Raw genomic sequence first — 14,818 nt, forward strand, 5'->3', positions numbered from 1 at the left:
CCAGTTGGCCGAAGGAGGCAAGAGGGGATGCTCAAGAAATTCTTGACAACCACAAGTGACATCTTACTCATCCTCATCAGATCCCGTGGACAAATTGAGCTCCAGATAACAGCTCGTTAACTTAATCCAATTCTGTTCAAACAGATCAATACCTTGTGAAGGGAGATGTTATTCTAACCTCTTAACTAAGAAACACCAAGACACAACAGAGCAATACATCGCTACAAATAGATACTACAAGAATGCACAGAAGCTTTAGGTTATAGCATGCCCTGAAGTTACTTACATAATGTATAGACTTTGTATAAAAAAAGGTGAAAACCCAAACTCCCAGACCAGCAATCAGCAGAAGCATAAAAATATATTATTTTTCAAACCTCACAGTCTCAGGTCAAGTGAAAATAAATTAGGACTTTACGCATAGTCACCAGATCCTGCTTGTGTCTTATTTACACTGGGGTAAGTTTGACGAAATCAGCAGCTGCACCACTTGAAGAAAGTTGGTAGGAGAACAGACCCAGCCCTGATTCAGTCCTCTGCAGGATACACTGGAGATTTCCAGGAGAGAGACTAGGAGTTAGCATGGGTTTCTTGGGCCAAGCTCCCTGCACCACTCACACTTGAACTCCTGTTGCTCTTTCACATCCAGGTGAAGACAGCCTGACTCAGAGCCACCTTTGTGGAGAGTTTTTACAGATCATATGTTCATATTGCACTACTTGGTTCTTCATATGACCTCAGCGGTCTTTCTAGCTTGCACACTTCAGTGTAACCCTCCGTGCTGCCAAGGGCAGCTCCGCAACAATGCGGCCATCAGTCCTTGCGGGTGCTCTTATGTTGCATGGGAACATCAATGGGCGTAGCAAAGCATGCAGAGACGCGTGGGTTCCCTGCAGAGGACAGGATGTCCCTCCTCATGCTCATGCTGTGCACTGAAGCCCCTGGTGACTTGGCAGGACCTCTTTGATGCAGAAGACTGCATCGACGGATGCCATGCTGCGTGGACCATGCTGTCCACGGCCAGCAAGCCTCCTGACCAGTCAGACTACCCCAGCTGGCAAGACTGATGTGCCTAAGCAGCATCCATTGAGATTATTTGAAATCCCTCCTGTTTCACTAACTGTATTTAGGGATTAGGGGGAAGAGATGGAAAGAGCAAGCTCACTTGGTTTCTCATGGAAACACACTCCATCTGTGCCAAGCAGCCAGGGCCATTTGAAAAGCATTTGAAAGTGGCTTTTTTGGTTACATGGTCTTCTGCAGCCAAGTGTCAGGAGACCACTCATCTGAGGCAGCAGTCTGAATAGTGGGATAACCTGCTGCAGCCGCTTCTCTCATGGGAGAGGGCACAAGCTGCACAGATGCTTTCATGTCAGCTCAGATGCCTTCATGTCAGCTCAGATGCCACCCGCAGCCATTCCCATGGACAAACAGGACAGGGGGTAGCAGCTGCAATGACACAAAGGCATGAAAGTTGTTCATCGTGGTCCCAATTACTTTGCCTGGGGTAAAATCTTCAGGCTGAATGTTGCTAAAACTGATCAGGCAAAAATTCTCAAAAGTGGCTAGTGACTTTTTGTGCTTTCCGTGAGAAACCTTTGGAAGGCCCAGTTTGAAATCATCTGCTGAAACTACAGCCTGCTTAAAGGCTGCAGGTTGGAAACTCAAAACCAGAGATGGCCAGGTCATGTTTGCTGTTCACACTCCCTTTTAAATCAGAATTACCCCTCCAAGCTTTCCTCAAAGCAGAATTCAGTGGTCTCCCCCCTCAGTACCAATCAGACAGGTCTGTGTTATGCTTATCTGATACTACTGAGCATCACAGAGGGATGTGTTTTGCCAGCTCCATCAACTCAGATGTTGCATTTATGGAGTGAAGCCACACTTACACCTCAGGGAGCTGCAAGTCAAGGCTAAACACACATTACAGCAACGTCTTTTCATGGACTGGTCCTTCATCTCTTGTTCACGGAAGATACAACAGATAGCACAAGTGGGTCCTTTTTCACCATGGGCTTACCCTCGTACAAAACAAATAACGGTGGCAGGGTCAGTGAGGTTAATGAGGTAACTATAACTTCACCCTACAACATCTTTCTTTTGCCTCCCCCAAACATATCAAGAGACTACATAAAGAAGCCAGAGCTGCTAACAAAGAACAAACTCAACTTCAAATTTTAACAAGAGAAAGGCAAAAATAATCACAACACGCTCCACAGCTGAGGCTGCACGTTTGCGCCCAGCGCTTATAGCTCCTGTAGCGAATACATCTGTAGAGCAATGGGCTTCTTGCCAATTAGCTTTTAACTCCAGCTCACATTTTCTGGATAGATTAGATACCAAACCTGTTTCGCAGAAGACACAACATCCTTCACATTGCATCACTGAATGAGCATCTGTTACTATAGCGCCTGGGTGTTATTTCCTAGATGACCGGGGAACTGCCAAGCGAGCTCACCCACCCAGGCCATTTAATTTTCAACATCCATTTTTTAAAAAGGCAGGAAGCTGGCGAATGAAAAGAAATGCCAGCAGAGCTCAAAGCCTCCCTGTCAACTCAGGGCCCCATCCTGTAAAATACCAATATTTCCTGTGAAAGGTTGAGTGCTCTCATGCTTTGTTAAGCTTTTTCAGACAGCTGGGAGAGCCTCAGCAGCCCACAGAGCTGCTTTCCTTGCAGAGAAAAGGGGGACATGCACTGCTTATCTACTGAAGCCTTTCTACTTCGGTTCAGATTATTTATTTTTTTCAAAAGAGAGACAGAAACTGTTTCTTCCACAGTTTCTTTAACCCACAGCGTATTTTGCACCAAGCTAAGTCCAATAAAACTCCACCATCTACAATAGTGTTTGTGTTGCTCAGCTGCTTAGAGAATGCTTTCAGGACTGGTCATCTTTGTCTGCAGAGAATAAAAATGGGACTAGCAAAGCTCCAAATTAATGAAGTTGTGAACATCTGAAAAAGCGGCAACAGCCTCAAAACTGTCAACAAAACAGATAATTCTCACACCACCCGGCTTCCCACACGCAGCACGGCCCCTCCTCTCACGCACAGTGTGAGACTCTATTTGTAGGACTACAGGGAATGCCCGGATAGGGAGGAAAAAAATTCAATCCAAAGCTTGAAAGGGAAGAAGCCGCTGGCTCTAGAGAAAGAAAAGCTACTTCTCAATTTACTGATAATCTGACACCGCGGCTGGGATCCATCTCACTCGCCTTTCTCTTCAGGAAATACCTTGCCTGATACATGTTAGAATCACATTTGCTTATTTCCCCACCAATGTAACCTGGTTTTGGCACCTTGTTTCTCTGAGTGGGTTTCATCTCACCTGCCTTAAGACACACACAATACAGAGTTATTCACCTTGGGCTCCCCCTGTAGCTAAAGTGAATGGAAAGAGGCACTTTTAGGGAGAGAGATTATTCTGACCTATTTTAGATCTCTAAGATGATATAAACCCTGCCCACGCTGACTGCAGTGACCAGACCTCTGTTGCTTTACAGACTGTTGAGAGTAATAAGCTCCAACATAGACTGTCTACATTAAAAGAGATAAATCCCCACCATATCAAACTTGCAACCTGTCCAAATTGCCCTGCTTGTGTAGCAGCGGTTTCCAAAACATCATCTCATGGTTTTCCGACTGAATTCGCGCTTGGGTCCTACTGGTAGCAGTCTTAATAGTTTTATTTACAGCCTTATTAAATATTTTGCGGCAGTGGTGCTTTGCAACAAAGATCCTGGCAATCTGCAAGAGGCTGGAAGTCTGTTGATCATCTGCTCATCTTTCCTGAGTGTCATTTTAACTGGATGCTAAACCCTTCCGGGAGCTACCTTTGGACTGTAAGAACAGCCCTCCGCAAGTAGCTATACAGAAGACCAGAGGTTAGACACTAACAGGTAGTAACCAGTGGGAGAAAACGCAGCCTCAAGATGGTCAGACTCATAGCAAATAGTTTTAAAAACATCATTTTCTAGCCACTGGACAATGTCAGTTATTCAAACGTCAAGAGAAACCAACTTAAAAAATGTCCCTACAAGAAAAGAAAATTCCTATCAAACCCAAGGTATTTGCCTCCAGCCAGCTCTGAAGAGTAAGTGTCAGCAGAAGTTATGATCGTCTCTCAGGCAGCACAAGACACACGTTGCTGTGTGAGTGAGCTCATTGTCCTCCCACCCTGCCTAGAACGGTGGGTCTGGGTTTCTCATCGCAGACCGCAAATCGCATAGATCAATTACAGCAAACTCCAACAACACTTAGAAGGAAACAAGAGCATGAATCACATACAAAAGTTATAAAGTACTCACCAGGTCGCCTGTCCCAGGTTTTTCCATAATAACTGGGGGGAGCAGTAACCCTGCAGGAGAAGTAGGGTCTGGGTTGAGTGCCCCGGTGCCTCCTCCTATCAGGGAAACCACACCATTGCAATCCACTGAGCTGTTCCTTTTGCCCGTCTGGGTGTAGTTGGGAGTAGGAGGGTGAGAACTATGGCTCACTTGACTTTGCACGCTTGGACGCCTCCCAGATCTTGGAATTAAGAGAGAGCCCCGGTGGCTTTCATATTCCCCAGCAGTGCTGATCTCATCATCGGCAAAATCTGTTTCGGAGCCAGTGTCTCTGCCACGGAGTCGGAAACTGAATATGCTTCCGTGGCTGGTTCTGCGCTTCACCAAGTTTGCACTGGGACCATAACTAATGCCAAGGAGAGTCTAGAAACCCCCAGAAAGGAAAAAGGGGAAAGAGAAACAACATTTTGCAACATGTTTTCAGGAGCGAGGAAGGTCTGGGGAGAGCAGTAAATTCCATTTTAAATCAAGTGGTTCAGAGAAAGAGTTAATTACACGTGCTCAACCTTTGCAAAGTTAAGAGGTTGAATAGTCGTGCCTAGCCATTAGGTATTTGTCTAATACTTGACTAAGATGTACTGAAATAGGAAGGGTCAAGGTGGCATTCGCCTTGTAGCATGATATTCCCTTTGCTTCTACTCCTTCCCCAATTGGTAAGTGCCAACAGACCTGGGAAGGCAGCACAAGTAGTGGAAGACAGGAGCAGGGAAAGGGATCCAGCTCCAGTTTACTGCATTATCACACATCTTCGTAACGTCTAGGGAAGGAACGTTGCAGTGGGAGAAGAAGAGATAAAGAAAGAGGGCAGGAAATGAACTGCAGGGAAAATGAGAAGAGGGAAGAAGAAGAAGCAGAATACGACGGAAGAAGGTGATAAAGGAAAAAAAACAACAAAACAAACCAAGAGCAAGAAGAGGGTTATGGTTTATTATAATTTGTAGAATGATTATCCCAATGCACATGGCTGCTTTCAGGGGCAGGTAACCTCAGTACACAGCAGTCTCCCTCACACACAAATATCAGCCTTGACGATCCACTCTGACGTCAGCTAGTGAGAGTGCAACTCTGACAGAGCATCAGCAAGAAGTAGCCAAGCACTAAACACCTTTAAACCCTGGCAGAGTAAAAAGGATGTTTGGAAAATGCATAAGGAATTCAAGTCTTTCCCCTTCCCTTGTATCTGGAGAGGAAATTATTGGAATAAGAGCATCTAGGCAGAAAACATTTTTGATTTTATGGCCTGTACAGAATTTTCAGCTTCTTCAGAACTTTCTGATAAGCCAAGTATATATGAAGAGAGGTCTGATCTCCACAGCGTCCGCAAACCAGACAAACCAAATGAAGCCTGATTTCATTTCACACCGTAGCTCACATCGCTGAGTTACATAATGATGCTATTTTGTGACACTAGTACAAAGAAGAGCACAAAACCCAGGCCCCTCCTAACTAAAAACAACTCATTTGGATTGCTACCAAATTTTAACTGGTCAAAAATCCATGCCCGGGTTTCCATGGCACAGTCATTGAGACTGATTTCTGATGGCAACACACTTCCAGCTGCTCAGATTGCATCTGAATGATGACTCAGCCTCACTCCCTCCAACCACGCCAGTCACAGCCTTGCAGAGAAGATTTACTATAAGCTTTGAAATGTCTCTCCCATGTTTCTCATGCATATGACATCCAGGAGTGAAAAGTGGAAACAAGAAATAATAATCTAGGAAACAAACTGGCAATGCACAGCTCCAATCCACGGTCATTCTGGTACGTGGTGTCTTGAAACCCATCCAGAATGAAGCTAAAGAGCAATTCTAGCTTTAACAAAGGCGTAATTTGTAACGCGACCCACTCAACCAATGAGAAAACAACAAAACCTATTAGATTAAAAAATGCATGTCATTTACAGAAATCCAGCTCTGTGTAAATTTTGTGGGCTGGAGAGTCATTAATTGGTCACATTTACTTACATCACTTACATGTTTTCTATGAGGTTTTTATGGCTGCCAAATATCCCTAAATTCACTGACAACAAAATGTAAAAAGACTTAGCCCATTACATGGCTATTCAAAAAAACAAAATAAACTGATTTAAACTTTGCCCTCAGTTAAGCAAAGACAAATTGTCTGAAGCTATTTACGGTCATTTGATACATACAGCATGTGCAGATTCATATTCATGCATGTCAGTAACATTTACATAAAACCCTATTAAACAACAGTCTCACTCTACTCTTTTTTCCCTGCAATAGAAAGTAGAAACAAGTGCCACAAAGTTTTGACTTGAAGGCAACTAGCAAAGGAATATAAAAATGTTAATAACATCTTTGTACAGCCTTTAAAAAGCCCTCAGAGACAAGTTTCCTCCTTTTCTCCTCCTCTCTTTTCTTTTTAAGCTTTGCAGGTTTCTTCTAAGAATTTTTTGTCTCTAGTAGGGATAGGATAGATATAATCAGATGAATGAAATTAACGTAAGAAAATAAACCAGACTGTGGGTAATCTTGAAGGAAAAAAAAAAAAAAGCGCAAAAAAAATTTAAACAAAATAGATTTGTAAGAATGTTTAATGGGCATTTTTAATTCATTTTGAAAATAAAGTGGTAATATGTTTTCTTCCACTGTTCTAAACCAGCTGTCTGCAGGTCAGTCATTAGATATCTGATTATTCTCTACAGCTGAAAGTTTCAGCTTGAATTGCCTATTCAGAGCCTGGCCTATCCAGCAAAGTGCAATGTGGAATAAGTGACATTTCAGACCATGGCTTACCATTCTCCTCTGACCATCGTCGTAGTCACACTTGGGATTCCTTTGGTCTTCCCCATACTCTTCTCCCCCTATAGATTTCTTTTTCTTGCGTTTATTTCTTCTTTCCTTGGCATTTTTGGATGCTAAGGGTGACATTTCCAATGAACTAAGTGACATTGAATCAATTCCTTTAGCAGCTAGTGCCTAAAAAGGAAGATGGTAGAAGGTGTAAAATTTGAGTTAAGGATCTCAGTGAGAACTAGCAATAACTCTGCTCAACAATTATTTTTTGTTTTAAGCTTGCATAGGAGATAAATTAAAAATCTCAGGTGGTCATTAATCATAAGGCCAAGTTATATGGACGGGGCTTTGAGCAACCTGGTCTAGCGGGAGGTGTCCCTTCCCATGGCAGGGGCATTGGAACTAGATGATCGTCAAGGTCCCTTCCAACTCTAACCATTCTGTGATTCTATAAAACTATCTCACATGGTGGAAACCAGTCTTAACTCGTTTCTAACCTCTACATTTAGCCACCGGAAAATAAACAACAAGCAAGACATGTTCCTGGTACAAATGCACACAGGCAGGTTGGCCACCCAGATCCTGTGATGGAGCATTAGGAGTGGCTGCATGAAAAAATGTGATTTATGTAGAGCTCACACAGAAGATCCTTTGACATTTCATAATAGGAACAGCCTGTGTGCGTACGCCTGCGGGTGTACGCTGCACACACATCCCAGGAGTAACCCTTCTGGTGGCAGTCAAAAAAACTCTCAAGCTGGGCAGCCTCAGACTAAGCTCTCCCTGGACTTCATCCCCTTGAACCGGGAGGGCTGGACAGGAGGGCAGCCAGGCTGTCTTCGGGGATATTTCCTCCCCTGTCACAGAAGGATGTGAGGAACAGTGGGTAATTCAGCTGGGATGTCATTGTAAACATTTATCCCAAGCAGCAGCACAGGCAGCTATGATGAGAGACGCAAAGAGAAAACCGTGGGCTTAACTGGAGATAAGGTGGACTTTGCTTCGCCGTGTGCTTCAGTGCTGTGCTGGCTATCTGGTGGGATCGCTGCAGGAGCTGACTGATAACAGACCAACTGCTAGAAACCCAGCAGAAGCCGAATACGAAAGCCTGAGCGCACAAAGACCCAGCCTTGGAAGTAAATGAGCAGCCAGGAGGAGGAATTGATTCCTGTGGGTTCCTCCCGCAGCCCACGCCAGGGTGCTGGGTCCCCATCCCTGGTGCGGGCAGGAGGAGCGAAGGGGGTCTGAGCACAAAGCACCAGGTCAGGTTTGGAGGTGCCGGCAGCGTCTCAGCGGTCGCCACATCAGTGGCCTGGAGACAAGCCCATTTGCAGAGCGTCCAGCCGAAATACATAAAGAGAGTGAATTATCAAAAAAATAAAAAAAAGGCCTCTCCAGGTTCCCAAGAACAGGAGAAACGGATGAATCCTCAGTGCTATTGTCTGTAAGCCACTAGAATCAAACAGGCAATCAGCTCTCCGCAGCAAAATACTCCCTTCCTCCCACAGGCATCAGTCCAAGGAAAGTGAAGGCACTTAACAGCCGTGTAAAGAATCAATCATGTATTTCAAGCAGTAGCGGTAGCTCTATCAAGCTGAGAGCACAACAAAACTTAATTCCTGTGGGAAATATCTTTCATGAGCAAGCTGCTTAGAGCAGAGAGGAGGAGGGCTCAGACACTGGTCTAGGCTGTTCCTTTTTTTTTTTCCCCCCCCTTTTTTTTTTTTTTTTTCTCCAACTGAATTTATTTAATTGCTATGCTGAAGTGCTTTCTCTTCATAAAGATTCAGCAAGTCTTTTGGTGTTAAGTTCAGGTTTAGGAATGTGTTAGACCAATTGTGCAAATTGACTGGTAGTCCCCAAGCAGGCCTATCAATTATATTTGTGCTCTCTTTATGCTGCACAGTGTAAAAGAGGGTCTAAAGAGTTTTGGTTTTCCTTTCTGATTGCCATCATGTCTTATTGATCTAGAAAATATTGTAGGTTGTGCTACTAAGCGTGCTGTTTTCTTACTGCATAATAAGGCAATTTTCAGTTTCTCGGCATTTTCTTACCTATGGCTTGGGTTGAAATGCTTCTGCCCTGCACACCTTTTTCAGTTCCTGAAAAAGGATTTGGACTAAATTGTTTCTCAGGGCACAGAGGGTGACCCCATGTCCTGCCTATCTGCCTGTTCTGCTTGGGTTCCCATGGCTGGGCCGTGTCCTGCCCCTCAGGCATTGCAAGCCATAACTCACTACAATGACTCCCAGGGCAAGGAAGGAGTTTGGGACCGGGCACATCTGGGATGGATGGTGGCTGAAGGAGAAGAGCTTAGCTCACACGAGCCCTGACATGGGATTTATGGAGGAAATAGACCTTGAGGCAAGAACTTAGAGGTACAGTGAGAAAGTCAAACCCAAGATCTTGGTTTGGAGAGCAAGATTAAAACTTACTGGGGCAAGACACCCGAGAAGGACATCCGAAAGCTACATGGTGCAGCCACCCAATTCACTTTCCTGAGCCTCTTTTTCCAGATGCCTAATTTGAAATGTCGGGGGTTGATTTCCAGAATTACTGGGCTTCACTACTGAACACGATGGACCCCAACAGCTCTACTCCATAGATAATCCATAAGATTAGGATAATTCTCCAGGAGTATTGCAAATACAAGTGAGTGTTTTTGAAGCACATGGAGTCTAACCAGTGACAAGAGGCACAGAAAAACCTCTGAGGACGTTAGTCATTTTGTCTTTGAAGCAGGCTTTGAATGCCCGAGTTGGGAAGTGTGCTCCAGCTGGCCTAAGGCTACAGAACAAATGATGAGAAAGTGAAGAGCTGCTCTTGAGTCATGCACTGTCCACCCTTTGTACTGAACAGGGCACAGGAAAAATGAGACGTGGTTGGCTGAAGAAAAGACTGTGTTATAAAGCAAATAGACAAATGGGAACAATTTAGGTTTTCACAAGCAGCCTTCATTTTGACACATTCTGACTTTCAGGGCTTACTGTTCCTTTTTTTTTTTTTTTTGTGTACACACAGGCTTAACTGAAATCAAAGCCTTCAAAAGGAAATTCTTAAATATCTTTAATTATAGCTGGGGTACCAAAGTTGACTGTTATTAGGAAGAGCTCAGCTGGAGTCAAAACACATGAAAATTTGTATAAAATAGGTACAAGTTGGAGCTCAGTTTGCTCCCTTAGGTTATGGCAGAAAGTTACTCTGTTCAAAGGGCCTGTACATGGACTAAATTGCATTTACCTATTACTTAAACCATCAAAGAGGATCTTTAAAAGGACTTAAATCATGTATAAGCCTCTACTAGCACTTTGTCAAGGGTGAATTGCATTTTCTATTTTCTTTCCAAGGATTTAAATGGGCTTTGGATTAGGCCCTGAAGCCAGATGTACCCAAAAGAAAATTATGTATATTAGTTTATATTGTGTAAAGGATTTATTTCTCTCAACTACAGTGCTACGTGTTATTTCAGACTAATTTTCTTATTGTCTTCTTGTTCACAGCACCTAAAATGTTCTCTTCAACTGTTTAATAAAGGCTTTCTACCCCACACAAACTATAGGCAAATTAACTAGTGCTATTAAGGCTATATGGCTACATCGACCATTTGGCCTCCCTGTTTTGTTTAATTTTACAACATAAAATTAAACCCACATACTTTTTATAATTTGCAAAGCTTAACCTCAAGATCTGCTTGTTTACTTGTTTGGGAATTAAGTTGTATGTGCTTCAAATGGGTTATCCTACATCTTTATCTTCATTATCGGACAGTTGGATATTCGTGACTGTTTGAATGAGACAGTGAGAAAACGAACGTGAGCTGAAGTGGTGGTGGTGGAAGAAGGTTCAGCTGGGGCTATGGGTCAGCTACCAAAACAGCTGTTCTGTGCTCAAATGCAGATGTAGTTATATCATCATTAAAATGTCTTAAATGCCAACCCATATAATTTCCTCTGCTGGCATATATGGCACAATTAAGCCAGTACAACTCTGTAAACCCTAAATGGCCCCAAATCCTAGCAGGAAGAGCCATTGGTTTTCTTTTAGAAAGAATTATAATAGCTCTGTCCAGGACAATAAACATTAAACTGCTTTCAAGTAACTCTTACTTCAATTATCACACAAACGTAAAATAAAGCGAATGTGAATCTCAAGGTACCATCTGTTCAAGTTACCCAAGGCTAATCATGTCACATACTTTACTGACCTCCTGCTCTTTCTTTAGCATCTCCATGGCTTCCCGAAACTTTCTTTCCTTCTCCTCTGTTTCAGCAATAGTGGCTTGGTTTTGCTCTTCATACGCCATGGCCACAACAGCCAAAATCAGGTTGACCAGGTAAAATGATCCCAGAAAGATGACCAGCATAAAAAAAAGCATGTAGATCTTCCCAGCAGATCTGAGAGTCTGTAAGCACGAAAGTAAAATCACTAACACTTGTTTACAATGCTTTTTAAAAGAAAAAAGAAATTAAACTTAAATTTACAATATAATTGAATTCAGCCTTTGTTACTAGCCCAAACAGAGTCCTTTTGATGACAAATGACAACCACATGCAAGGAAATATCCTTCTTACCAATAATTTTTTATAAATTATTCAAAAATTATGTGCCTTGCAGTAGAATTCATTTTTAAAAGAAGAATGCTTTCCTCCTTTACCAAATATCTCTGCTGGTTTTCTTTGAGAATCAATAATCTTACAATCAGCTGCAGTGAAAGCTTCCCCCACATAGCTCAATCTATTTTTGTCCAGTGCACAGAAACTTTGCAAGTAGATTCATGTCATCTTTCAGATGTCTACAGTCTAGGTCCTTTACAGTCAATGGGGAAAAAAAGACACTTTTAGGGTGCAACTCATCTGAATGTTATTTAGATGTCTGCCTCAGGGTAAGAAGAACCAAACTTCGGGTGCTGTTGACCGTATATTATAGATGTGTCCCATGATCAATGACTTGATGCTAGTGATAGAAACCACTGTGTGATATTATAACATTAAATAATAAAAGGGAGTGATGTTCACCCTTATTTGCCATGACCGTTTCAGCCTTCCAGAGTTGTACGTGCAGCTCTGTGCCAAGTACGTGAATACAGTTGTTTAAAGAATCTTCAATTTAATTGTTTTATGTTTTCCAGAAATGAAATTGGATAACTGGCTGCATGTGAAGCTGAAATCCCCAGTACCTTTAAAGATGTCTACCTCAGAACCTTCAGAGTATTATCTGTCAGCACTAATTCCTTTGATTCCCTTATGAGCATGCTCCGGTTTTGGCAATTCTGAGGTGCAGAAGTAAATCTTCAGTGGCTTCATGGACAGAGCATGTAATTCAGTACCAAACTATCATATGTAGTTCTTCAGAGTTTGCATATGTTTCAGGAAATGCATGCTAAAAATGAGCACTTATGAGCAGACCACCTTGCAAATGACTGTACGTCGACTCTGCCTCCACTGTGCCCCTGGCTGTCAAGTGTCCATGATGAAAAGTCTGCAGCAGGGAGAACTGAAAGGCACCAGGTAATCTTGCCATCTGCTGAATTTGTCTTCATTATCATGCCTTGCAAAACCAGATATGCCAAGTATACAGGTGCTTCTCTTGTCCTTTTTTGAGCTCGACTCAACAGATCAGTTCATGTTACACCAGCCACCAAAAAATCCCATGCGATGACCTTTACGAAGTGGTGAACTTCATATAGATTCAGGTAAATTACCCAATGGATATTTAACTGTAACAAGATGATGTGTTTATTCTATATTTTTGAAAGTAATAAAACAATCTCACACCTGTTGATAGAGACGTTCCCAATAATCTTGTGTCATAAGACGGAACAGAGAGAGAAAGGCCCAGCCAAAAGTATCAAAGCTTGTGTAACCATGGTCAGGATTTTCCCCGGCTTTCAGACATATGTATCCCTCAGGGCACGTGCTGCAAAACATGAAAGACAATACATTGAATGCATCACAGACGGCTTCAACATGGAGAAACTGATTCCCAGGGGAACATATTGAATGCTCTTGGTTAAGACCACAGATCCTCAATGGTAAATTCCTTAACTGGGTGAAAACACAGGAAACGGGTGGATGCTAACTTCACAATACCAAAGATCTTTGCAATCTTATTTTTCCTCTGAAAGGGTAAAGTGGGAAATGGTAACCATAGCTCAAGCTGCAGTGGCAAATGAGTGCCCAGTATTTCAGATATTTGGAATAGACCAGAATTAGGTGCATAAGCAGGACTGTAGTGCTTAAATATTAGTTCTCTTGGTGCTTATTCCTAATTAAGAATCATAAACGTGGTGTCTCCTCTTACAATTGTGGGTAATACCGTGATGGTGAACCTGCTGTTCCAGTTACATACTCTTACACTGGATGGACGACATCAGCGTGTGCCATCTGAGTACCTTCCCCGTCGCTTACTACACCTGACCTTGCACTCACCCCCTGCAAGGACTGAATCTTTAATCTAAGAGACCCAGCCCTTTGTTCCACTCACCGCTGTAGTCTGGGGTCATGACATTTTTTCTGCTTCTGCCAGGAAAATGTTTTCCTCATGTGTCTTGCACGTCCACATATTAAATGGCATGCAGGTAGCATAAATTTCACTGGCTCTCATTAAACTTTGAGACTCTTTACAATAATTTTCTAGCCCCATATGCCAGAAGAGATAAAGAACGCTCTCTGCTTTACAGCCAGCAGCAGTCCTGTGTAAGTACTGAATAGCCATCATCAGGTGAAACACAAGGTAGAAGAGATCCCGGGTCGGTGAGCATCCCTCTCTCCCAGAACGGTGCGATATAAGTTGTCAAAAGACTCCACATACCCCTTGCATACCACAAGCCACTTTCCAAACATAAAATATGTCCCACCAGAAACTGAAGACATAGAGCAGTATGCAAAGACTTACTGCTGCATGTATCATAGGAAGAGAATATGAGATCAAGGATGTTGCCAGTGTCCTGGAGCCCTACAGTGTTCAGGAATTTGTTAGGTGGGAATCATCTAACTATATGGAGAAGCAGATCTCAGCAGAACTTCCAGTAATGCCAGCTCTCTCTGTTCTCCTTATGCTTCAGATCAAGATGAATTCGGTACAATTTGGTGCAAATTCTGCCTGATACAACTAGGGATGGTTGGAACAAGAGGTATTGGTCACAGATCAGAGACATTATGAGAGACCAACTTCCAGGCAGTTTTTTGACAACAGAGCAATACCCTCTGTCCTGGCAGATGGTGAGCTTGATGTTCTACCTGTCAGATGGAGGAATCAAGGTTTTCTGAACTGCATATTTCAGGGGAAAAAAACTGAGATTTCTGCATTTTAGGCTCTTCTAACTCAGTAATGTTACTGTAGTTTTTATTCAAATGTGGCTCTTACCAGGAAACAATAGGTAGTCAAAGTAGTAAATATCTAGAAGGAGGCATATAGGATGATTATCGTAACATTCAGCCATTTTAGACACTTCACCAGTGAGGTAGAGTGTGTCCAATGTGTACAGTTTTTAACATTTTTTCTCCCAGCAAAACCCCATAGTCTTTCAACCACTGCTATTTTTTTTGTGAAAGAAGAATATTGCCAAAAAATTGAAATGCAAAGCAGTAATACAAACAACGAAAAGTAATTATTAAAATGCCACGCAAAGAAAGAAATTGACTCCCGAGAAAGCAGAGTATGCCTCAGTATAAAAATCAAGGATTTTTTTTTTAAATATCAATTTTATAC

The 14,818-nt window shown here is 42.6% G+C and overlaps 1 protein-coding gene across 1 annotated transcript in view; it reads right to left on the bottom strand.

Moving 5' to 3' along the window:
* Positions 1–14,818, bottom strand: part of LOC104288900 (sodium channel protein type 5 subunit alpha-like) — a 175,031-nt gene that overhangs the window by 107,875 nt on the left and 52,338 nt on the right. Inside the window, exons 8-11 of the mRNA XM_009887773.1 lie at positions 12,883–13,024; positions 11,313–11,510; positions 7,109–7,291; positions 4,308–4,709 (exon numbers count right to left, since the gene is read on the bottom strand). Coding sequence (XP_009886075.1) covers positions 4,308–4,709; positions 7,109–7,291; positions 11,313–11,510; positions 12,883–13,024 — 925 coding nt within the window. The remainder of the gene's footprint in view (positions 1–4,307; positions 4,710–7,108; positions 7,292–11,312; positions 11,511–12,882; positions 13,025–14,818) is intronic.

The sequence above is a fragment of the Charadrius vociferus genome, unplaced genomic scaffold (assembly GCF_000708025.1).
Source record: "Charadrius vociferus isolate BGI_N301 unplaced genomic scaffold, ASM70802v2 scaffold566, whole genome shotgun sequence".
NCBI classification, from domain to species: domain Eukaryota; kingdom Metazoa; phylum Chordata; class Aves; order Charadriiformes; family Charadriidae; genus Charadrius; species Charadrius vociferus.